Source organism: Diabrotica virgifera, chromosome 9 (assembly GCF_917563875.1).
Source record: "Diabrotica virgifera virgifera chromosome 9, PGI_DIABVI_V3a".
Classification (NCBI taxonomy): Eukaryota; Metazoa; Arthropoda; class Insecta; order Coleoptera; family Chrysomelidae; genus Diabrotica; species Diabrotica virgifera.
In genome coordinates, this window is record NC_065451.1 from 114,601,394 (window position 1) to 114,628,792 (window position 27,399).

Here is a 27,399-nt window from a genome sequence, read left to right on the forward strand (position 1 = left end):
ATCGTCTGAGAAGCTCTAAAAGTGTTACAGAAGAAACTTGGTCCATAATAAATGGTCTTCGAAATAAAACTCACAGACCTCAAACATTTTCCCTTCCAGACCCAGAAAATCTAAATGAATACTTCGTTAATGTCAGTAAAAATATAACATCAACTATTTTGTCACAACAAAATCCCATTTTATCTCTCCCTAATTCAAGAAAGGTCTCGAATTCATTCTTTATAAGACCAGTTGATAAATATGAACTGATCCAAACAATTCAGAGTATCAACAGCAAATCTTCCTGTAGTACTGATGGACTATCTATAAAAATTTTCTCAAATCTCCCCCCAGAAAATGTGTTAGGCGTCCTCATCTAACTAATTAATGATTCTTTTGAGAAAGGTAACTTTTCAGAGTGCCTAAAGACAGCCATCATTATTCCTCTTCACAAGGGTGGTGAAAAATCTAATGGCTGCATTTAAAGTCCCACCTATGTCCCGTTGAAAACAACATTTTATTACAAAATCAGTTCGGCTTTATGTACCACTGATGCCATGTTTTCTGTACTTCATGAGGTTTATCAAGCACTAAACAATAATCTGCACACTGCCACTATTTTTTGTGATTATGCCAAAGCTTTTGATTGTGTAAATCACGACATTTTGACAAAAAAACTAAATTTCTACGGAACTCGAGGTATTTGTTTGAATTGTTTCAATCTTACTTGGATAATAGGAAACAACTGGTTAGAGCGCATTAATAAAACTTGTAGATGAACAGCACATTGATGTTCTAGTGATACTCTTGTCACTAATTTACAGCTCAGGCGTATTACCCAAAGAATGGTTAACATCGATTTTTGTTTGTCTCCCCAAAAAGAGAAACGCAAGAGAATGTGCCGATTACCGCACCATTAGCTTGATGTCCCATTTGCTGAAGTTGCTACTGAAAGTCATCCATAACCGAATATATCATAAACTGGACATAGATTTGATACACAATTTGGGTTTCGCAAAGGTCTAGGAACGCGTGAAGCTCTTTTCTCACTTAATATCCTAATACAAAGGTGCCTAGACGTCAATCAAGATATATTATAATATGTCTGTTTTATTGACTATAATAAAGCTTTCGATAAAGTACGACATGAACAATTAATGAATGTCCTGAAATTAGAGAAGATAGACTACAATGACCTCAGGATCATATCTAATATATACTATAAGCAGCGAGCAAAAGTACGTGTTAACGAACAGCTGTCAGAGGAAATTGAAATTAGACGTGGGGTGAGACAGGGATGAGTATTTTCGCCAGTTCTCTTTAATGCCTACTCGAAAGAGATCATAAAAAAGCCCGTAAGGGTGAAATAGCTAAAATAAAGGTGAACGGAGTTCCCATTAACAACATTAGATATGCGGATGACACTATCGTCTTAGCCGAAACTATTGAAGATCTTCAAAAACTGCGGTTAACAGAATAGCGATATATAGCCAAGAATACGGTATAACAGATGAACGGATTCTGCTATTTTTTTTTATTATTTTCGATTTTCTTTTGGTATTTACACAATTGGGAAAATGTTTACTCAAACTTACTTTTTGTACTTATACCGGGTGGAAGAAAAGAAATGTTTTTCTTATGTTAAGTTTGAGACACATTGTAGGGAGGACAAGGTACAAGCGTGAGTATGCATCGAAATTATATTGTAGTCTTATGTTTTGTGATTATTTTGTTTTTTGAATGTTCCTGATATCTTTAAAAATAAAGAAAATATACGGTTTTATTCTTTAACATGTGTTTTAACTGAAACAAAAGTTTGAGACACCCTGTAGGGAGGAAATGGTAGAAAAGTGAGTCTACTTCGAAATAATGTTGTAGTCTCATATTTTGTGAACATTTATTTTTAGTTTCTCTGATATCTTTATTAACAAGAAAACTAGACGGTTTTACTCTATAATGTGTTTTAGCTGACGACATGCGATACGCGAGGAGGACATGTCTTATCATTCACTAAGATGAAATTATTTCATATATTTTAGTGCAAAAGGAACAAATTGTTCAAAGAAAGAAAATCTGTGCAATGTACCCCTCGCTATTTAAAGAGCCTCCACGTAGCCACCAATTCATACTTACTCTCAAGGAAATTCAACCTTAAAACATAACAGAGCCTCCATTAAACAATCTCGTCTCTACTTTTGCGCTGTGCATACCGCTCACTTGGTCGATAAATAACTCTTAAGGTGTCGACCAGAATTGTTAACGTTATATGTCTTTCTGTTTCTAAAGAATTGATAACTGTTTTTTTATTTGTTACTTAATTTTTGTCTCAGTTTAAACACGCCATGTTAAAGAATAAAAGCGTATATTTTCTTTGTTTCTAAAGATATTAGGGACATTCAAAAAACAAAATGTTCACCAAACATAAAACTACAATACCATTTCGATGTATACGCATACTTATACCTATACCTCGTCCTCCCTACATGATGTCTCAAACTTAATATAAGAAAAAAAAAACATTTTTTTTTCTTCCACGCGGTATAAGTTTAAAAATGAAGTTTGAGTAAACCTTTGCCCAACTGTGTAAACACCAAAAAAAAATCTAAAATAATAAAAAAAATGAGCGGAATGTGTTAATCTGTTCACGAAAATATCAACTATGAAAATAAATAATATACCTATAGTCCAGGGCGCATCAGTGGTGCCATGGCAAAATTAGCAGTGCCGGAACGCAGTACCGGAACGCACTGCTAATTTTTGTTTACAAAACCTAAACTCTCTATTTATTTTTTTTTCTTTTCTTAACCAGTGCCGGAACGGCGTTCCCGCGCGTTCCCGTATCATGACACCACTGGGGCGCATCTGTTTTGAGATGGACGTTGAGAGGTGACTCAAATTTTTTTGCAGAAATTGCTTGAAAATAACTCAAATAATAATATTTGAGTTATCCTCTCACTCAAAATGCTCCGGAACATTGTTTAAATAATCAAAATGTCAAAATATGAAGGAAAAATTCGAATTTTTTTTATTGGTTTTTGGATTATAACTTTAAAACTATTCATTTCTGCGAAAAGTTGTACTGACATAAAAGTTGTGTAATTAAATTTCCTACAATATAGAATTGGTTAAAATTTTAAAAAATATTCATTCTGGTTGCAAAATAGCAATAATTGCCAAAAAAACCATTCAAAAACAAGTATTCGCTTTTTACGTTTTTCAACCATTTATCCTACACTTAGGACCTTCACATTTTACCCAGAAAAACTTTATGATATAGTAAAACAACACTGTAAGTTTCATTAAGATCGGTTTCATAGATTTTGCAAAATAAATTTTGCAATCCAGTATGAAAAAATTCATTTTTTTTAAATGTTGCAGTACTGAAAATAAAGCAGATAGCAAGTTGAATTTTTTTTTGCTTATAAAAGTGTACTGTACCTTTTATTTGCAATTTGCAAAATTAAAATCGATTAATTACCACGGCGGCGTCAGGAAATTTTTTAAATAAACATTAATTTTTGGTGCTACGCGGAGGACAGCGGTGTTCGATTCACACAAGTTGATTTCCACCAAAATTTCTTCCAATCTTTATCTATTATATTATTTTCTTACTCTATATTTTGTTGTATCTTAATACTTTATAGTCACTTTAAAGTGACTTTATAGTCAACTTTGGCCTAAGATGGTTGATTGAGTTTTTGGTAGGGTTTCACCATGTTCCCTTAGGTTATATCCTGTAACATCGGCGTTTAGCCTGTTTAATATTATTTTTAAATAATGTAAATCGAATTAAAAATTCAACCATTATTTGGTTCTGGGGCTATTTAGCAAGTATGCACATTCACTGATGATGGACCGATAGGTCTGAAAACGTGCTAAATTGGGCATATTTTACTCAATCCATTGGGATTTTTTTAATTTTAATAAATATACCAATTACATAGAAGTGTTTTACTTCATGTTAGAGTTTTTTAACTATATGGTATACAGCCAACCTAGGGAACTTCCCTTTTAGTTTAATAAACTTTTATTCTCTAAGTTAAAATATATGAACAAAGAAAGTTTTTTCTAAAAAAAGTGTTATTTCAAAGGATAGAGTATGTGCTTTTATTTTGCAATAAACAAATTTATTTATTTATATCGAAATGTATGTTGTTTCGAAATTATTGCTATTTTGCAATAAGGGTGACTATTTTTTAGATACTTAACCAATTCTATATTGTAGGAAATTTAAATACGCAACTTTATGTCAGTACAACTTTTCTCGAACACGAATACTTTTAAAGTTATAATCAAAAAACGAAGAAAAAAATGTAATTTTTCCTTCATTTTTTGATATTTTGATTATTTAAACAATGTTCCGGAGCTTTTTGAGAGGGATAATAACTCAAATATTATTATTTGAGCTATTTTCAAGCAATTTCTGCAAAAAAAATTGAGTCACCTCTCAACTTCCAAATGTACTAATATTTTTACAGATGCGCCCTGGTCTATACGTACAAACAGTGAACACATCAATACCATCTACACTACTGATTAATTAATATTTTAGTGCTAGCACAAAGATAATTCATTCGTGTTGTAGGCTGAAAACACCAATTAAATGTTGATATAATATATCTAAAAGAAGCCTACTCTCTAAATAAATCATTTTTACCTACTTATTATTTTACATCTTTATTGTTACACATACCTCGTAACCTAAATTTTTGGGTGTTTGCTCGTCTTCCGTTCTATTACCTAATTCCAAAGACAATACGGTTTTGAAATTAAGAAATGTAAATATTGCAAATGTTTGTGTATAACATAAACACAGTTGTAATAGAAATATGTAGTGTATCATTAACTAGAATGTTTTAAGTCAACATGGGCGTAATTTATTATAATTTATTTTATTTAGAATTTATTTTCGATGTTCACTGAAAGCATTGACGAGAAGTTAACGATTGTCGATGATCTTAGAGGCCCTTAAAAATGGACACAATAGGGAACTTGCACATTTTTTTATTACATAATAATGTTCAGTTTTGTATAAAAATGAGATTTCCAAAATTTCACGCTTCAAAATCTCATAATAACTTGGAAGTACAAATTTAAAGTCTTCGGTAACTTAAAATAGTTAAAACGACCCGTGACGTCACAGAGTTTAACTATATGGTTCCGTTTATGGTTATATTTAGGAATAGTCTTCTTCTTCTTCTTCTTTAGTTTATTGGCCTCCACCTACTTGAGTATTTGGCCAGCTCGTCGTAGGGGAATAAAGGAAAAATATTTATATTCTAATGACATTTATCGTATGTCATTGTAATAAATATATACCAGTTTGTTAAAATTGGAGTTTGATACAGTTTTTGAAGGAAAGGAAAGAAGGTTTACTATTGAAAATAAAACCATTTTGTAAAAATACAAATTTTCTATGAATAGTTCAAACGATCAAACACACTTGTAACGTCAAATACCTGTATTTTCTACTGACGTTTATAATGTCTAATTTAAAATTATATTACAATTGGTGTAGAATGTAAACATATAACCCCGTGACGTCACGACGCGTTTTTGGCTGGCTCGTATAAGTTGAATTTTTAGTCGTCTTTAGGGGCCAAACGAAAGACAAACAAAACTTTTTTATCTTTGATACATGTACTGATTATGTTCTGTTGCGATTTATACCATTTGTTTTGAATTTAAAATTTTATGCAAGTTCCCTATAGTGATGTCCAGTACTAGACAGACTTATTTTTCACGTGCTATATCAGAATTACCCGACGTTGGCGATCACCGTTGCGAAGGCTTTTCGATCTTCTGCAATTTGAAACAATTGCCCTTTATTTGATATCTGAGCCCATTCACGAATGCTTTTTAAGGGGATAGACGCAAAATCCTGAGAAAACTAATATTTTTGAAAAATTTAAATGCAGAATTAAAGATTACATTATCACTGAGGGCCGAAAGTCCCTTAGAATAAACAAAAAGTTTCTTTTGAATGATATATTTGAAATCTCATTTATTTCTTCATATATACATCGTCAAATCAAAACAAAACTTTTAAATATAAACGAGAATCAATATTTGAAAGGTATATCAATTAAAATATAATTAGCAGGTAATATACTTATCTCAACAAAAAGTAAAAATACCAGCACACGAATTTATGTCCGCACTATCACTATTAGACTGATGAATTCGAATTCCATCATCAAACTGAATTTGGATTGTTTTCATAATATAAAGTATCAATTTTTATTATTATTAAGGGCGTAAAATTTCGCGCCAATGTGTTTTAAATGCATTCATTTTTTTTTAATCCTGGGAACACTAATGAGTATTTTTGAAAAATTTAAACGCGGAATGAAAGATTACATAATTTCCGAGGGCCGAAAGTCCCTTAGAACAAAAAAAAGTTTTCTTTGAATGAGATATTTGAAATTAGAAATCACAATAAATTTTCTCTTTTTTTTACCCCTGTAACTTATTAAAATAAACATTATTTCAGTTTTCAGGGACATTCGGCCCTCGGTAATAATTTAATCTTTCGTTCCGCGTATCAATTTTTCAAAAATACTTATTAATTTTCTCAGGATTCGAAAAAAATGAATGCATTTAAATAGTATGGGGCCAAGATTTTGCGCCTATCCCCTTAACCAAGAAACCTGTTTTCTTTCTACGGCCCTCTGTTTTGCCTTTAAGGATCAGGTCCTTTATAATTAGATTTTATATGAATTTCCCCTCACTATATGTCCCAGATACGACATTTTCTGGTGTTTAAGAGTCTTAAGCAGTTCTCTATCTTTGTTGACTCTCCCCGAAGTTCTTCTTCATTAGTTTTTCTTGCTGTCCATGGTATATTCAGCATCCGTCTATCAATCCACATTTCCAATGCTTCAATTCTGTTCATGATCGATACTTTTAGCGTCCACAATTCTGCACAATACAAAAGTACAGACCAAACATAACACTTAACCATTCTTTGTCTTAGTTCTAAACTGAGATGATTATTGCAAATAAATGCATTTCATTTCATTTTCAAAAAAGTACTTTTAGTAATTGCTAATCTACGTTTTATTTCTGTCTGGATGTAGTTGGTCCGTTATCACAGTTCCCAAATATGTCATTTTGTGAACTTTCTCAACTTGTTCTCTATTTAATTGAAGGTCTGTATCTGGATCTGGGTCAGGACTAAAAACTAAAGATTTGGTTGTTTTGAGTTTATTTTAATGTCAATTTCCTCTCCTACCCAGTGAATACGATCAAGCAGAATTTGGAGACCTTCAATATTATCTGATACAATTAATTGATTGGTTGACTTACCTGTTAAGGAAGGACAATCATAATTGTCCTATCTTACATTTCGAACATTTGTACTAATGGTAGTGGCATTTTCTGACCGCTGATCACAGTTTAAAGAAGAAGAATAAGAAAAAAGAAGATATTAGGCTTCTTGACACGTGACGTGCGCACATCACTGTTTTTTTTTTATTTTGATCGCACAAAAACGGGTGGGTTCGAAAGAATCAAAGGGAGGGAGCGTACAAATGTTCGAAATGTAAGATAGGACAATTATGATTGTCCTTCCTTAACAGGTAAGTCAACCAATCAATTAATTGTCCTTCACATTACATTTCGAACATTTGTACTAATGGTAGGCTGTTGAAAGATTAAGCAATATTGTGCGATAATTAAACAAAACTACATTGCAATCCAAAAATCGATACTTTACATTTTTTTTTTATTAGGAACTTTACTTTTTACAAAAAAAGAGAGAATATATTAGAGCAATTAAGAGTAATGTTTGTAAATAATAAGAAAATTAATGTTCTTATGTAATAATAATAACATAAACATATAATTACAAACGTATAACAAACAATAAACAAACGCAGAAGCATACATGGACTAAACAGACAATATAGTTTTTGCAAAGAGTCCGTAATCTTTTGCTAGAGGTTTATTATAAAAAATATTAAATACTTGAGAATTTTCTGTCCATCCCGCCGTCTCTCTAATAGTTTCTATATTTAATCCAGCCCTAGCTCCTGCTGACGTAGATGCTTGTCTAACACTATACCCTTTAAAATATTGGTGTCTATGTTACATAATTTTAAAACATCTTTTAGCCATCTACTCAAAGTCTGCGTAGATGCTGCTTTATATGGTTTTTTTATTGTTATAAACAACTTGTCCTCTGATTGAGGACGAATGTTTTTAGAAATCTCTAAATAGTGACATATAGTCGATGCTACACACAACTGTGGTTTTTCTATAAAATAGAGAAATCTTAAAATAGGTTGATTTTTATTTTTCGAGGAAGTCTTTATCCTATCTGGTATCAAAATCGCAATTTTATCTTGATCCATGAAAATATTTTGAATTTTTATTAGGGATAGGGTTTGCAACCTGTGAGCTGTAGTCAGAGCAATCAACATTACAAGTTTGTAAGTAAGTTCTTTCAAGGAAAGACCTGTGAGAGGAAATAATGTTTCTAAATAAAATAATACTGGTTGAAGGTCCCAAGTAAATTGATATTTGGGCAATGAAGGTTTGAGATTATATATATACCTTTGTAAAATTTTTTAAACATGTTTTTATGATTATCTGGTATATCTATTGAATGTTTATAGAGCTATATGTATAATCCTGATCTACGATATATTTAATATAATTAATAATAATTGATAATTCATAAGCAAAAGGGTTCATATTTTTTCTATACTATACCTCCACCATCTCTTGAAAACTGTATCATATAAATTTAGTGTTTTTGTTGTAATAGATGCAATCATAATTGCGATGGAATGCTCAGGAATACCTTTTCTTAAAAAAGATTGCCTGACAAACATGCGATAGTCAGGGTAAGATGTTGGTGTCTCGGATATGGAAGCCTAAAAGGGTTCAAAATTAAATTTTTATCAGGTCCTAAAATTATCTTTTTGCCTGATATCAGTTTATTAAAGGTTAGTTACCAAGGCTGACTTGGCCATTCTGCTACTGCCACAATTCCTACTGCTTTGTCACATATGATTTTTTCTAAAACTCTTGGAATAATAGCAAAAGGTGGAGTGGAAAACATATTTTAATCCATGCCAATTTAGAGTGAAGGCATCAACTTTCTCCGATTCGGGGTCAGGTTTCCAAGATACATACCTTGCACATTTTTGTTAAGATATGTGGCAAACAAATCGATTTCTGGAATATGAAGCTGCTTAAAAATTATATTAACACAATTATCACTTAAAGAATACTCTGTTCCTATTTTCAAAGATCTTGACTCTGAATCAGCAATAATATTTTCTTTTGTACTGATGTAAGATGCAAATATTTTTAAATTTCTATTTTCACAGTATTGCCAAATTTCTCTGCAAATGATGTTAAGATTAGAGTACTGCACACTCCCCATCTTGTTAATACAAGATACAGCTGTTGTGTTATCTATTCTTAGCAAAATATTACAATTCCTATATTCCTTGGAAAAGTATTTCAAGTCATTATATGCTGCCAATAACTCAAGTACATTTATATGTAGTTCTCGCTGTTCATAACTCCAAAAACCATGAGTTTTATTATCATTACAGCATGCTGCCCATGCTAAAACAGATGCATCACAAAATATTTCAAGTACATAATTAGATTCTTTTATATTTTGTTCACTAATTGGTATGTTATGTAACCACCAATTGAAATCGTTTTACAAGTATTTAGGTATGGTCATTTTTTTTGTTAAAACTATTAGTTTTAGAAAGAGCAAGCCACTTTTTTTTTCTAAATTTTTTAGTATAATTTTCCATATTTAACTGAAGGACAAACTGCTACCAACTGACCGATTAAAGCTGCAAATGATCTGATCATATATGTACTTTTATTTTTGATGGTCTGAACAATATTAATTATTTTTCTTTTTGTCAGCAGGTGCAAAATATAGCATTTTATTAGAATCAAACGTAAAACCAAGAAAAGTTATAATTTGTGTGGGTGAAAGTATACTTTTTTTCTTTATTTATAGTAAATCCCAGGCGGGAAAACATAGAACAAGTTTCAACAATATTTTCTTTAAATTCCAAATATAATTTTGAAATCAGTAAAGTGTCATCTAAAAAAAAATGACAGAAGTAAAGCCTCTTGTTCTTAGATTGTTTAAGGCTGGTTTTAAGGTTTTCGTAAATATAAAAGCGAGATATTCAAATCAAATGGTAAGCTGTTGAAATGATATAGAATATTTTTGTACTCAAATTTTAATTTTTTTTTTATTTTTTATGAAGAGGAATAGCAAAATAGGCATCTTGATACCATAACACAACCCTTGAAAATGAGCTTGAGAACTGACTTATACTCTTCGAACTTAAAATGTGGGGCTTCTATAAAGCAATTTAACTGTTCTAAATTTAAAACAAATCTATGACTTCCGTTCTTTTTGGGCACTAGAAAATATGAAGAAAGGAATTGCTCTCTTGTATGTGAAGAAGGAGAAATAGCTCCCTTATCAAGTAATTGCTTTATAGCTAAATCATACGACTCATTTGGGTCTATGAAAAACTTTGGTGCTCTCTCTTGAGACGGTGTTGTTTTAAATAAAATATTAAAACCTTGGACCCAACTTAAAACTTTGTTGGCTGAGGTAATCATTTTCCGGTTTTTAAAATAATTAGCCACATTTCCTGCTGATTTTTTATTTACCTTTAGTATGGCCTCCTGGTTGTTCTGGTTGGGTTTTGGTGCTGTTGCCTGCTCGACGGTTTGTATCTCGATGTTGGTTGAGGATGATTTGGGTACTGGCTTTGTCGAAATCTTGGTTTGTTCGAGGCTGGATTGAAGTTTAAACTCTGCTGATTGAAGTTGTTAGATTCTGGAAGAACTCTTGTTGGATGTTGAGTGGAAAAAACAGCTTGGCGTTGTGGCGCGGTCTTCGGATAAAAAGTGGCTTTTTGGGGCTTCATTATAGAGCTGACTTGAAAAGGTGCTGATCTTGTATCTTTGCTTTCTTTCAACATTTCAATCAAATTCTCCCCAAAATAAATATTTATCTATAGGCTGCTCGTCTAATAATTTTTTAAATTTTAAATTTATTGAAGAACTGAGCAAAAATCTTCTGTGAAGGACATCTTATAAAACACTTCTATATTGAAGTTTATGGAATTGGCAATTGTTTCGATATTCCTTTTTTCGTTTAATCCTAATTCGACCTCTTTATAAAGGGACATAATACTTGCAGCTAAAATTGTTTGCATAGTTTGCAAGTATTTATCTTCCCTAATTTTATTTTTATCTTTTATGGCAGAAAAAATCTCAGAATTCAACTGAGGTGGGCAAAGTCTTTCGCAGTTTGTAGCAGTTAAGAATTTTTCTGTAAGTTTACCCACAATATTGTACTTTTGTCTAAGCCTTTGGAAAGAGAATAGTTTAGCCTTTTTGCTACATCTGGTAACATTTCAGAAGCATTAAGGTTAGTTTTTAATGGGTCTTCCCCAAAGATAATCATATTTAGAGAAATAGATTCTTTTTGTGTAGGTACTTCTCCAATGAAAAAATCTTCTGTCTGCTGTTGCGACTCCTCAATAAGTACTGCCGGTTGTAGCAGGTTGCTGGTAGCTGGTTGTTGCAAAATCTTCAATTATGCTCAAATTGCATTGGATCTCATTTTCTGTATTATTTAGTGAAACTGACGGGCTATGCACCTCCACAATGGTTTCTGTAATATTATTTTTAATATTTTGAAAAAACCAAACAAAAATTTAGTGTAAGTAAACTTGCTACGCTTGAAAAGTGAAATCAAGGTAAAATGTACAAAAAAAATATTTAAATAAATATTATGTATTCTATTTTAAATTTCTGGGCTATTATAAAATACCTCTGAGAAATAGGAGCATCTCAAATAAATCATAAAGATTTTCTGGGCTATTAAAAAATACCCGCTCCCATAGTATTATTGTTTGAAGACAAGCCAAACACAAATTTTGTGTAAGTAACTTGCTATTCTTGTGATGTAAATTCGAAGTAAAATGTGTAAAATTAGTTAAATAAAAATATATTCCATTCTATACTTCTGGGCTACTATAAAGTGCCTCTGAGAAATAATAGAAGCAGGTCAAATAATCATAAAGATTTTCTGGGCAACTTAAAAGTACCCTCTGATTTATTGTTATATCCTTAATTATTTAGTCTGTATTACTTTGGGCTACCTTAAAGGCACCCTTATTGAGACAAACAATATAATTTTTCTTTGCAAAATGTGACGTTCTTGCATGTCATTTATGTTAACCCATTTTCTACGAAATAAACATTAATAGGAAAACCAGTGCAGTCCGGCAACATAGTGCCTGTTTTATATTCGAACAGGAAGATGGCGAAAAAACAGGTACTATGGCAACAGAAAAATATATTCATAACAACAAAATAAAAGACTCCATGTTTGAATTTAATTAAAATTGTCACTTTGTAAATAATTAATAAATATAGCTCTATTTATTCACGCTAAATTTAATTTAACTACCATAAGAAAATAAAAAAAAAATATCATATAAATACCTGAGTCCTTTTCATCCATTTCCTCTCTCAACTTTACCAATTTCTGTTGCAACTCTTCATATTTCCGCCGCCTTCGGGATAAACAATCACTCTTTGATGACCTTTTTGGCATTTTAAACGCTTTTTAACAATTTTCATAAAATTATTTCGAACACGCGTGTGATCAGCCGCGCACAGAAAAAAACAGTGATGTGCGCACGTCACGTGTCAAGAAGCCTAATATCTTCTTTTTTCTTATTCTTCTTCTTTAAACTGTGATCAGCGGCCAGAAAATGCCACTACCATTAGTACAAATGTTCGAAATGTAATGTGAAGGACAATTACTGTATCGTCTGCTTATCTAATCACATTAAGTTCCCCGTTGATTTTTATTCCATATGGCTTATGTCTCTCAAGTGTCTTTAAATAACTGGTTATAGTAAACATAAACAATGCTGGCGACAAAATGCAACCTAGTCTGACTCCTAGGCAAAATGCAACCTAGTATGGTGTAGTGATTCCATCGGTGTAGTTATCTCAAATATCTACGATAGCAGTTTGATTCCAGTACACATTTTTAATGACACGAATATCTTTGTCATCTATTCCTATATTTTTCAGCACCTGCACTAATTTTACATGCTGTACTTTATCGAACGCATTTTCGAAGTCCACGAAACATGCAAATACATATTTTCTTTGGTCACGGCATCTTTATAATAGGATGTTTAGCGCAAAAAGTGCCTCCCTGGTTCCCATAGCATTTCAAAAACCAAATTGGGTATTTTTGAGAACTTCTTCGCATTTGCGTCTAATTCTGCTGTGAAATATTCTTAGAAAAATCTAGGAGTGTGGCTCAGTAGGCTAATTAATCGATATTCTGAGCGTTTTCTCGCATTGTGTTTTTAGGTATTGCGACAAAGATGGATTTGAGCTAGTAAATTGTTAATTTATCGCCAAGAAACTGTTCGTAAAACGTCCTGATCATGCGTAGTAGGAAAATACACATTTCTTTATTGCGCGTAATCTTCTTACAACTTTCTTTCTGATAAAGGAATAGCAGTACTTCCAGTACAGAATACTTTTTCCAGTTTGTTGAAAGCATTTCTTGCCTGTCCTATTCTTACTTTAATGTCCACTGTGTATTCATTATTTTAATTAATTATTGTACCCAAACATTTATATTTTTCAACTTTTTTTAATTTTTTCTCCATGTATTGTTATGCTTTCTTGGCGCATCTTTTGTATATCAACCTATAAAGTATATAATAATATGTTAACAGATATTATTTTCTTTGTTACGGTTTGAGTCAAAACATCCATTGAACCTAATATGTAAATTTACTAGCCACGGACCATATCATCGACAAGCATTAAAAAAGAATGCAATTGTTTGTATTCAAATTATAATACCACGGCATCTGGAACGGATACATAACTTCGTACTTTACACTTATTCAACCACCATAATTCAATTAATAAAAACAATAATGTTTTCAATTAGGGAATGCAGTTACGGTCTTATAGTTGACCGCGTCAAACGGTCAATTGGCAATAATTTAATTGTTGTTGTTAAATCGGCTTAATACAATTGGTGTTATTGGCCGCCTGATGCCTTTAACGAACTGAGAGACAGTTTCTTATGATATGTAGAGAATTTGAAGATATTTATCTTAGTTCAGTGCACAGCCAATAAATAATAAAAATGAAAAAAACAACATTTATCTTTTTGAGTGTTTGCATCTACACCTACACTCAATTGCTAAAAGTTCGATCCAGGATATACAGGGTGTTTCATTAGAAATTGTTCATATATATTGTTCAGATATTGTTCCACGAGGAAAATAAAATTCCTGTAGCTGGCTGTATACCATAAAAGGTATATTTAAAAGACCCCAATAAGGGTTACATCACAAAATAAAACGTTTTCGGATTAGCAAGTAATCCATCATCAGTGTTAAGCCCCAAAATGATAAGTATAACCTAATTAATAAAAGGCAAGGTTGTAACAGTTGACTAAGGTTAAAAATTGACAGAGGCCATACTTACAATAGCATGCATGCGTGAGCCACCAAAAAGTAATGGGCAAAAACCCTTTAAAAGTTGTAACATCTTAAATGATACAACAACATATTATGATTGAAATAGATGGATGTTGCAAATATTCCTGGATATTACCCATATTTGCAATATTATATTTACAACATCCATCTATTTTAATCGTAATATACAGGAATTTTATTTTCCTCGTGATTTTTAGTAAAAGGTTGTTTTCCGTTGAAACCAGTGGCGTGCTGTAGGAATATATACTTTCTTTCCTCCCTTTTCCCCCACACAATATACGCCACTGTCGTAACTTAATCATTTCCGCATGTTTTTTTATTCTTAGTTACTTTTTACGTAACTATCATCTTTTGTCTCAATACGATAGTGTAAGTATTTTTGAAGTTATTTGCAATTAAAATTAATAGATTCAATAAGATTATGTATTTTAAACACAGAATCTTATTAAATTAAATGTTGATATTCAATGTTGATGCCAGAATTTTGGAAATTTGCCATTATTGATCTAAATCCGTAGTGTCACTGTATATTTTCAGCTCAGCCCTAGTTTATATTATCTTCTTGTGATATTTATTGAACTTTCTGATTAGATATACACTGAGAACTTAAGAACTTACAGAAATTTCTAGTATCGTTACTCTCTCCTTAGATACTTATGAGCTTGCCCTCACATTTTAATTTGATCTTTTCTGTATTAAACTAAAAGTAAAGATGATTCAGATTTGATTACAGAACAGGGCGTTTACTATGTGCTTATCATCATCATCATCACACAGCCAAATTTGTCCACTGTCGGACATAGGCCTTCTCAAGATGTCTCCACCCTTCTCTGTCCCGGGCAGCTGCAATCCAGTTTGTCGCTATTCTTTTAATGTCGTCGGTCCATCTGGTGGGTGGTTTTCCACGACTTCGCCTGTCTGCCCTTGGTCGCTACTCCAAAATCTTCTTTGTCCATCTGTTGTCTCTCTGTCTTGCGACGTGTCCTGACCATTTCCACTTCAACTCCGTAATGCATTTTATGATGTCTTTCACTCCAGTTCTTCGCCGTAACTCATCATTTCGTATTCTGTCTCTCAAAGATAGGCCAAGCATGGATCTTTCCATGTTTCGTTGTAGAAAAATGGAGAGATTCGCCAAGATCTTTCGCCAACAAATTGTAATATCACTGCTACAGAATACTATTTTCAGTTTGTTGAAAGCATTTCTTCTTGTCTGTCCTATGCTTGCTTTAATCACTTATTGTGTGTATTCTTCTTCTTCTTCAGGCAATTCTGAACTTTATCAGCTCGCTAGGTAATTCATCTGGACCAGCAGATTTATTGGTTTTCATAGAGTTTATTGCCTGGCTAACCTCTGATTTGGTTATCTTTGGGTCTACATCTCCCGTTTGGCTATCTACGGATAGCTTCTCTCTGGTCATGAAATAGTTCCTCGACATACTCTTCCATCTTCGTAGTTTTCGTTCTGTCTCCATTGTAATATTTCCATTTTTGTCGAGCAATATATTTGAGGTTCTTCGATTTCCTATTCCTGCTAGTTCTTTGACTTTTTTATGTAGGTTGAAGTTGTCATATGTGTTTTGCAGTTTTTCTATCTCTTTACATTTTTCAGAGAAGTAGGTTTCTTCTTATTTGGTTATTAATGGTTTTGTTTTTTCTTCTTTCATTCATCAACTCTAGAATTTCCTACGTCATCCATTCTTTTTTCTTACATTTGGTTGTATTCATTGTTTTCATTAATTATTGTAGGTATTTATATTTTTCAACATTTTTAATTTGTTCTCCATGTATTATGTATTGATATGTTTTCTTGGCGCTGTTGTTGGGCTTTCGTTATTGCCATAAATTGTGTATTTTTTGTGTTTAAAAAGGACATTCCGTTTTCTTCGCTGACTTCTACCACTCTGTCAACAATTTTTTGTAAATCTTTCAAGACATTCCGCTAATAAAATAGTGTCGTCGGCAAACCGTATATTATTGATTGGTCGACCACTTACTTTTATACCCGAAGTTAGTTCTTCTAGTGCTTCCTGGATTATTTTCTCTGAATACAAATTGATCAAGGTAAGAGATATGACACAGCTCTGCCTGACGCCCCTCTCAATCAAATCTGTATTTCATTTGAAAAGACGTTGTTCCCCTTTACCACATCTGATTATAATAGATAGTGCTAATGATCCTGATGTCTCTCATGTCAAAGTTTTTCTTTTTAAGTAATTAGATAAGGCGGTTATGTGTGACCTTATCGAAGGCTTTGTTGTAATCCAAGAAACACATATACACTGGTTGATTAGCATCCATGCACCTTTGCACAAGTACATTTGCATCGTACAGGACTTCCCTCGTTCCCAGTGCATTTCTAAATCCAAATTATGTGTCACTAATGTCTTGCTCAATTTTGTTGTGTGTTCTCCGGTGTACAAGTTTTAACAAAATATTTTGAGCCTATGACTCGTTAAACTTATTATCCTGTAGTCTTGGCATTCTTTTGCATTTGGTTTTTCGCTGATATCAGCCAATCTCTGGAAATGATTCCTGTATAGTATAGTATAGTTGATCCAAAAGATGGCATAACCCAGACATCCAAAGTGAAAGTTATCCTTCAACACCAAATTGTTCTATATGGTCCACACAATGTCCAGAAAAAAGTCACACCATTTTGAGTGTCGGGTTTGGGAGGGAGAGGGAGAAATCGGTAAATTCTTAGTTTTTTAAGTTTATCGCCAATATTTCTAAACTTATGAGGTATAGCATGAACAAACCTCTATAGAAAATTGTTCTACATTAAATTTGAAATAAAAAAGGCCCTATGCATAATCTTTCTAAAATGAATGGTTCCAAAGTTACGGAGGTAGTATAGTATAATTGGTCTAAAAAAAGGCCTAACCCAAACATCCAAAATAAAAGTTTTCCTCTAACACCAAAATGTTCTATATGGTCCATATATTGTTCAGTAAAAAGTTACACCATTTGGAGCGTCCGGTTTGGGAGGGAGATGGGAGAGAAGCCGGTAAATTAGTAGTTTTTTTACGTTTTTCGTCAATATTTCTAAAACTATGCTTTAGCGTAAACAACGTTATATACAAAAATGTTACGCATGAAATTTAAAACAAAAAATGTTGTATACATAATTGTTATAAAATCAACGGTTCCAGAGTTACGGAGGGTGAAAAGTCGAGGTTTTCGATACTTTTTATATTTTTTGGGCAATATTTATGATATAATTATACCAAAAACTCAGACATCCAAAGTGAAAGTTATCCTCCAACACCAGATTGTTCTATATGGTCCATATAATGTTCAGAAAAAAGTCACACCATTTTGAGCGTCGGGTTTGGGGGGGAGAGGGGGGAGAAATCGGTGAATATAAAAAGTATCGAAAACCTTCAATTTTCACCCTCCGTAACACTGGAACCGTTGATTTTATAACAATTATGTATAGAACCTTTTTTGTTTTAAATTTTATGTAGAACATTTTTCTATAGAACATTCCTTACGCTAAAGCAGAGTTTTAGAAATATTGACGAAAAACTTAAAAAAACTACTAATTCGCCGACTTCTCCCCCATCTCCCCCCCAAACCGGACGCTCAAAATGATGTAGCTTTTTACTGAACAATATGTGGACCATATAGAACAATTTGGTGTTGAAGGAAAACTTTTACTTTGGATGTCTGGGTTAGGCCTTTTTTTGGACCGATTATTCTATACTACCTCCGTAACTTTGGAACCGTTCATTTTAGAAGGGTTATGCATAGGACCTTTTTTATTTCAAATTTAATGTAGAACAATTTGTGTAGAGGGTTGTTCATGCTAAACCGCGTAGTTTTAGAAATATTGACGAAAACCGTAAAAAACTACGAATTTGCAGATTTCTCCCCCCTCTTCCCCCCAAACCCGACGCTCACAATGGTGTGACTTTTTTCTGAACATTATGTGGACCATATAGAACAATTTGGTGTTGGAGGATAACTTTCACTTTGGATGTCTGGGTTTGGGTCTAACTATACCATACTAGTACTGTATATTATGTTTAATAAGTCGACCAGTATTCCAATTTGCTATTAATTATAATTATGGTAGGGGAGCCCAAGCGGGGATTTTTGCAGTTACTTGAGCGCGTCAGATTACATGGGGAGAAACCTTGTACCCTGAAAATCTCTACCATATTTGGCTCTTAATGCAGGGGAGTTCGTTAAGGTGGGGAGGCAAAAAAAAATCTATCCTTAGGAAAACTCGAAATCGTCAGATTAAGATAAAGTAAGTTAAGTACATACATGCAAAACACTGTATATTTAAAAAATCTGACGATTTGAACGGGGCGTAAGGAAATGGGTGAGTCCCAAAATTTCACAAGAAAAACGCGAATACATATTTCACGAAATGGATGACAAATCGAAAAACTAAAAAATACGTACTCAATATTTTTCAAAAATCTATCGAATGATACCAAACATGACTTCTCACGAAAAGGGGAGCGGGGTAAATTTAATATTTTAAATACGAATCTCGCGATATTTTGCGAAATAAAAATCAGATCGAACAACTCAAAAATACACTTATTCAATGTTTTTGAAAAATCTATCGAATGGCGCCAAACACGACCCCCAACGGAGGTGGGGGGGGGTTACTTTAAATTCTTAAATGGGAGCCCCCATTTTTTATTGAAGATTTGGATTGCTTACGTAAATATAAGTAACTTTTATTCGAGATCATTTTCGAATTATGGATAGATGGCGCTATAATCTAAAAAAAAAACGATTGTTGGAAATGGAAAATTAAATTAAAAATGGAAAGTCCCTACTAAAATGAAAAACTTTACTTACCTTTTTTGGTTTTAGAACCTACTCTTCACAACCCAATAGGTCCCCATAACGCTTGAGTGACTGCACATTTAGCATACTTTGCTCCCCTACCATTAACTGTATTATGTCTACCGGTAGTCCTTTGGTCAGGAATTTTGACCAAATACCGGTACCTTATTTTGACCTACAATTTTCTATACTACTTTGTAAGTATGTAGGTACCTATCATTCTTTTTGTATGTGGTACTTTGGCATTCATAAACGTAGCAGCCGTTGAGTGGTATGGAAACAAGAACGAAATAATACCAATAGAAGAGAGCATTATGCTTGACTAAAGCTAAATTATTGTAAAATAACACAAATTTTAAATATTGTGCAAATTATGCTTCTAAACTGGCCTACAAATGTCTCATATTTTTTATCAACTGGATGTTGCAATTACCGTAATGAAATTACCACGTACTTTCAAGTAGCCCGCAATTTACTTCATTTTATGATCTCTTTGAAAAACAAAATGGCTTAATTTCCTTTGCGATTTAGTATACATTTTACAACAACCATATTCTTATTTAAAAATGAATAAAAACGATTACAAGAAGCTGAAGAATAACTTCAGAGTTTTTATTATTCTTACTGGATTTTATGGTTTCCAACAATAATTTTACTTCTTTCGTTGTTTTTCATATGTTAAACTAGGCATCTAAATTCCGCTTTTCAATTTGAATTTCCGCTTTTCAACTAAAAGATAGTTGCTCGTATAGTAGCAAAATAGGATACTGGTTTTCAGGAAACAATTGGAGAGAGAGACAGAGAGAGAAAGAGAGAGAGAGAGAGAGAGAGAGAGAGAGAGAGAGAGAGAGAGAGAGAGAGAGAGCCGTCGCCAGTGCCGGATTAACCAATAGGCAAAGTAGGCAGTTGCCTAGGGGCCTCGGCCTCGCAGGGCCCACAATAAAAAAATTATAATTAGATTTAAATAAAAATTATAAATCATATTATGTTGAAAAATTCAAATATCGCGCAATACCATAAAATTGGTGGTGGGCGTATAAAACTACATTACAATGCATATTTTTGTTCACATAGAAAGCCTATGTTCTGAAAATAAGTCGCTAATGAATGCCGTTTGGTAGAAGGAACAGTATTGCCTATCAGTTTGCACGGTTTCTTAGGAAAGTAGTATGAGCAAGAGCAACAAATGAGTCAGTGACCATTCGCTACCCTCTGTTTCATTACCCATGTCTTTCGCTATATGTCAGGCAAATACAATGGCCTCCGGTCTCATTTATCTAAGATTAACAAACTTGCAATTTACATTTTTTGTGCCGCACACTCGCTTTAGTTGGAGTAAGTGCAGCTAAAAGTTGCATTGGACCCGTAGGAGCAATATCGTATTTAGGATTTGTTTAGTCCATGTACATACATCTAAATTAGTACATTTAGTCCGTCTAAACCTTGTCCTTAAAAGAATAAGCAGTACTAGATGGACTGCAAGGGCTGGTGCAACAAGAGCTTTATCTAAAGGTTACAACGCCTTTAAATCTGCTCTTCACACTCTTGCTGAAGACCCTAATCAGAAAGCTGAAGTGTTCATCAGTTGAATCAGTTCATGAGGCTAAGTGTTTGTTGAAAGAAATGTCAAAACAGAAACATTCATAATGAATAAGTTTTGGGCAACAATTTTAGAACTCATTAACGCGGTCAGTAAATAATTACAGAGAGAAGAGATTGAACTTGAAACTGTAGTTCAGCTTCTACAATGACTTGTGGAATTCTTAAAATCCCAAAGAGATAATTTTGCTGAATACGAGCAGAAGGTCTGAGATCTACAATACTCTGAATATACCGTCGAGAGTAAGCAGCGAGTAAGCAAACTACATTTCGATGATGCTAATTCCAGAAGTTTTTCTACAGGGTGGAGAAAAGTTAAAGATTAAAGAATCTACCAATTTTGGATAAGCTCATTAATGAGCTGAGTCGTCAGGTAACAGCGTACGAGTCGGTATATAACTGAGTATTTGGTGTTTTGTGTGTTTTTCCAAAACTGAGTGATACTCAAATAAAGGAGTGTGCTTCAAAACTACATGAAAACTATACCTACTGATGATATTGAACCTAAAATTTAAGATGAACTAATTCAGTTCAAATGTTTTATAGTCAACCTTCAGGACTTGTAGCGAAAACAATGTATTCCTGCTTCATAGTCTCTTTGGGCTATTTATGAAAACAAATTCGAATCGAAGTTTCGAAATTTATCAGTATCTTGTAAGATTTATCTTACGCTAATGATTACAAATAATACAACAGACGAACGGTCATTTTCAAAAATGAAAATTGTTAAAAACTGTCACCGTTCGACAATGGCACAAAATGGCGTTTCCGTCAATTATTGCTATTGAGAAAAGAATGATGTGCTCGGAAATTTGGAAGTTGAAGATATTTTGAGTAGTTTTGTTTCTATGAGACTCGGAAAAGTTGCTTTATACTAATTATAAGGCTTTGAAAACTCAAACTAAATTTAATCCAGTATTATTACATAAGTAATAAGTATATTATTCAACGAGCATGTAATGATGGGTATTACTCACGATGATGAAGTTTGCAATGCGAGCCGAAGGCGAGTGTTGTTATTCATCAAAGTGAGGAACTACTATACTTTTTCTACGATATTCTTTTTTTTTTTCACACACCCGTCTGTCACACCCGTCTTATAATTTCACATTCCTTTATGTTCGTTGATTTGTGCAGCCTCCCTCGTGCTTTTTGATTTCAATAAAAATTCTGGATAACTCCTCTCCTCAAGAGTAATGTAATGTATTATTACTCAACATTACTCTACATTACTACTAAATGTAGTAGATACAGTATATCGCTGTCAAAAGACTACGATTATATTATATTGAGAAATAAAAAGTTTGTTTTTTTTCGAAAAAACCTGTGTTTTTTTGGTACGTTTCATAGCTCCGGAGCAGAATTCCTGGTATAATCCATTACGGATAGAAAACTTGTCTACAAGCACCCCCAAACTAAAACAATTTCAATACCGTTGGTTTTAACCTTTCATTAATTAACGCTACAGAACTTCCCCAAACTAGCCATCAAGTTAATTAGACAGAACAAAGCAGCCCCTAGCGGCAAACGTTTGTCGTGTCTTTTCCCGAAAAACAAAATAAAACGGAAGATAATAGGGATGAACGGAGGAAGTTATCAAAACAAATCATTTAAAAAGGACCGCAGAGTTGTTTTCTATCTATCGACGTGTTTTCGGCTGAGTATTATTGTAGGCTAACCCTTCAGGCAAAATGAAATTACCTCGACGCATAGGCGTGCGAGGGAAACAAAGAAGAATATAGAAAACTAAATAAAATAATTTCAACAGAAATTAGAAGGATTTGAGAAGATATAATACTAATATACTTACTCAAACAGTGGAAGAGAACAAAGGTTTAAAAATAAAAGATAAAAAGGGTCTCATAAATCAGGGATCTGAAGTACTTTATACCCAATACAGTGTCAGAAGTAAGAATATAAAGGAAATGAATAACCATCGAGCGTGTGGTGATGATGGACTCCTTATTGAGGCAATAAAACCTGGAGGAGAAATTCTGTTAAAATCAGTAAGCGAACTGTTTAGTAAATGCTTATATAGCGATACGCTTTAATTACTATTTTTGCTAATTGTAATTTTAATATTTTTTCTCAAAAACAAAACAACGTTAGTCATTCAAACTGCATATTCAAATACGAAGGTTATGGCCTTACCCTGTGACATCTGTTGTTCATCTATGCGGCAACAAACTGCACCCTCATTAATTAAGTATTTTATCAGACAGTTAATGTGTCAACACTAGCTATGCATTCGAAATTGTTTTTCTTAAAACCGTAAAAGTAGACGCCAGACTTGATAGTGATTTATGTGATCATCTGGTCAGGGGAAAAGGAATACAAACATTATCATCGTTTGTGGTTGCCTTCTTTAGTCACTACGCAGCATGCGAACCATTCACACATACCGACGCGACCCTCTCCGAGAGACCTAAACGAACACATTTTCGTTGCAAAAATAAAATTACCGTTTGTTTTATTATATCCATTTTTAATTAAATTCCGCAACTCACCCATCGGAATATTGGTGACCCTCGCGAGTATTTTAAACCGCCGCGAAAATTTAAAAAAGAGTTAGTGTTAATAATATTACATTTTTGCCGGTTTTTTTAAATACAGTGAATATCGAAAATGACGGACGCTAACACCAGTGCCAATACCAATGCCTCAGTGGATCGGATTTCAGTTAAAATCCCACCTTTCTGGCCCAACGATCCTGAAATATGGTTCCTGCAAGTAGAAAACCAATTTACACTGGCAAATATAACAAGTGACGCAACCAAATTCAACTATATAGTTGCCAATTTAGACACAGCCTACATATTAGAAGTTAGGGACATCATTGTTTCACCACCAGCCACAGAGAGGTATGAAAAATTAAAATCAGAATTAATTAAGAGACTTAGTGCATCACAGCAACAAAAGATTAAAAGACTACTCGAGCATGAAGAACTGGGCGATCGAAGACCTTCGCAGTTCTTACGACATTTACAGTCTTTAGCAGGCACAACGGTACCAGAAAATATTGTAAGGTCTCTGTGGTTAGGTAGACTGCCAGCGTCTACACAGGCTATTTTAGCTACTCAAGCTAAAGCTAGTTTGGACGCAGTTGCCGAGCTAGGTGACACAATATCTGAAGCGATAACTCCTAGGGCCCAAATTTCAGAAGCTTCTAACGCTCTTGAAAGTACCATAGAGAAATTGACAGCCGAATTAGCTGAAATGAAAATCCAGCTATCCAGCTTGTCAAATGCTCAAGCACAAGCTAACACATACCGTCGAAACCGCAGCAACTCAAGAGGCAGACCTTATCCTAGAGACAGGAGCTACAGCAGGGAACGTAATAGTGATATTTGTTGGTACCACTACCGTTTTGGTGACCAGGCTCAAAAGTGCTCTCCTCCGTGCAAGCACCAGGGAAACGTCGCGGGCAGTCGGTAGATGCGGCATCCGATCGAAGCCCAAAGTCTCGCCGCCTTTACGTAACAGACTATGATACAAAAAAACAGTTTTTAGTCGACACCGGTGCCGATCTGTGCGTTTTCCCGCGGAAATATGTACGGGGTGCACGCGAAAAGACTTCATACGAACTATACGCGGCCAATGACACTAAAATCGCGACATACGGCTATGTGAACTTGACATTAAACATCGGACTACGGCGTGATTTTACGTGGCAATTCGTAGTGGCGGACATTTCAAAGCCCATTATCGGAGCCGATTTTCTTTCCCATTTCGCGCTCCTAGTGGACATTGCTAACCAGTGCTTAGTAGACAGTACGACAACCCTTCGAACAAAGGGACTCGTTAAAGAGTGTTTCGACGGCAGCATAAAGACTATCGCGGAAGCGTCGCGTTACCACGAACTGCTGCTACGATTTCCGGAAATCACGCGACCCGCCGGTATCGTGAAAGACATTCAACATCAAACGAAGCACCACATCGATACAACACCAGGTCCACCCGTTTTTTCGAAGCCTCGACGATTAGCACCTGACAAACTGCAATGGGCTAAAAAAGAGTTCGAAAATCTTCTACGGCTAGGCATCATAAGACCATCGAAAAGTAACTGGTCTACTCCACTGCACATGGTCCCGAAGAAAGGTGAGGAATGGAGACCCTGCGGAGATTATCGACGTCTCAACCAAAAAACAGTTCCAGATCGATATCCAATTCCGCACATCGAAGATTTCGGTCAGGCGCTAGCTGGTAAGACAATTTTCTCTACAATAGATTTAGTGAGAGCATACAACCAGATACCAGTAGCCACCGATGACATACCAAAAACCGCCGTTACCACACCATTTGGGCTGTACGAATACTTATATATGCCTTTTGGTTTACGAAACGCAGGACAGACATTCCAGCGTTTCATAGACGAGATTTTACGTGGTCTAGACTTCGCCTACGCCTACATCGATGACATTCTCATTGCATCAGAATCCGAAGAGCAGCATATGTCGCATTTAGAAGAGATTTTCAAAAGGCTCAAGCAGTTTGGCGTTGTGATAAATCCAGCGAAGTGTCAATTCGGCAAAAACGAGATTACCTTTTTGGGATACACAGTATCAGACGGAGGACTCACACCTCCACAAGAAAAAGTAGCAGCTGTACAGAATTTCACTCAGCCAAAAACAGTGAAAGACCTACGCAGATTTCTAGGTATGTTAAACTTCTACCGAAGGTTCATACCCAATGCAGCTGAGCTACAAGCACCACTACATGATGCCCTAAAAGGTAATGTCAAAGGAAAAGCACCAATCGAATGGACACCACAGCGAATCCAAGCCTTTGACGACTGCAAAAACAGTTTAGCTAACGCTGCTTTACTGAGCCACCCTGTAAACGATGTTGATATCTCCATCACTTGTGACGCTTCTGATTTTTGTGCGGGAGCTGTACTACAACAAAAAACGAATACAGGTATGAAACCTTTAGCTTTCTTTTCTAAGAAATTCTCACCTAGCGAAAAGAAATATAGTGCATACGACAGAGAACTATTAGCTATATATCTAGCCATAAAACACTTCAGACATATGATCGAAGGCAAGGACATAACGATATACACAGACCAGAAACCAATCACCTTCGCCTTTACTCAGAAGCTAGATAAATGTAGTCCTAGACAGTTTAGATATTTAGACTATATAGGACAGTTTTGCACTAACATTCAGCACATTTCTGGTTTAACAAATATTGTGGCAGACGCACTATCTCGAGTCAATAGCATCAAGAAAGATATCGACATCACTGACTTAGCTCTCGCACAAGAAACTGATCCAGAACTGCAAACTTTTTTAAGTGAGAAAACATCACTACAAATGAAGAAAATACGTTTTTCCGAGCAAAACGTGAGTTTGTACTGCGACATATCAACATCTACAGCCAGACCATTTATACCGAAACCACTTCGAATGGCAATTTTTCGCACCATGCATAACCTAGCACATCCCGGAATCAACAGTTCTGTGAAGATGATCACACAGCGATATGTTTGGCCATCCATTAAATCAGATGTGAGGAAATGGACTCGAGCGTGTCTACAGTGCCAAAAAGCGAAAATATCGCGCCACATTGTTTCACCTAGTGGAAGTTATTTACCACCTTCCAGCCGATTCGAACATGTCCACATAGACATTATAGTGATGCCGATTTCAGAAGGAAACAGATACTGTTTAACATGTGTCGATCGTTTCACACGTTGGCCAGAAGCTTTCCCGATGCCTGATCAAGAAGCAGACACAGTAGCCAGAACATTTTTTTCTGGTTGGATAGCTCGTTTCGGCACTCCCAAGCGCATCACAACAGATCAAGGCCGACAATTCGAATCGAATCTTTTCAAGTCATTATGCAAATTAACTGGAACTTCCCATTTAAGGACAACCGCCTATCATCCGCAAGCAAATGGCATGGTAGAAAGGTTTCATCGACAGTTAAAAGCAGCAATTCGATGTCATGAAAACATCCGATGGACCGAAAGCCTACCTTCAGTGTTACTGGGTATACGAGCAGCGTGGAGAGAAGATTTAGGTACTTCCGCCGCCGAACTCGTGTACGGAGAACCATTGTGTTTGCCAGGTGAACTATTTTTTTCGTCACAAAGAAACACCGACAACAATGCTCACATTTATCTAAAAACGCTTCGAAACCATTTCGAAAATCTCCGTCCTACGCAACCGTCGCATCATGGATCCAAAAGTACCTTCATTTTCGAAGACATGAAAACCACCTCTCACGTTTTCATCCGCCGTGATACAATCAAAAGCAGCTTAGAAAACCCATATCACGGTCCTTTTCCAGTTGTTAAGCGAGGTGACAAGACTTTTGTCGTCCGGGTAAACGGGAAGGAATCAACAATTTCCATAGACAGATTGAAACCTGCTTACGAACTTCACGACTCTACCCATCACGAAACAGAAGAAATGACCAGCAAAACAAACAACAACAGACCGAAAAG

General features: G+C 34.5%; 1 protein-coding gene across 1 annotated transcript; it reads left to right on the forward strand.

Moving 5' to 3' along the window:
* The first annotated feature begins 23,573 nt into the window (after positions 1-23,573).
* On the forward strand, positions 23,574-24,383 carry LOC126891227 (uncharacterized). The gene has a single exon (XM_050660409.1). The coding sequence runs from the start codon at positions 23,574-23,576 to the stop codon at positions 24,381-24,383; it is 810 nt and encodes a 269-aa protein (XP_050516366.1).
* Positions 24,384-27,399: the final 3,016 nt, after the last annotated feature.

What these genes read in the sequence shown, in the direction of transcription:
- LOC126891227 (XM_050660409.1), top strand. Translation starts at nt 23,574, where the DNA reads ATGACGGACGCTAACACCAGTGCCAATACCAATGCCTCAGTGGATCGG.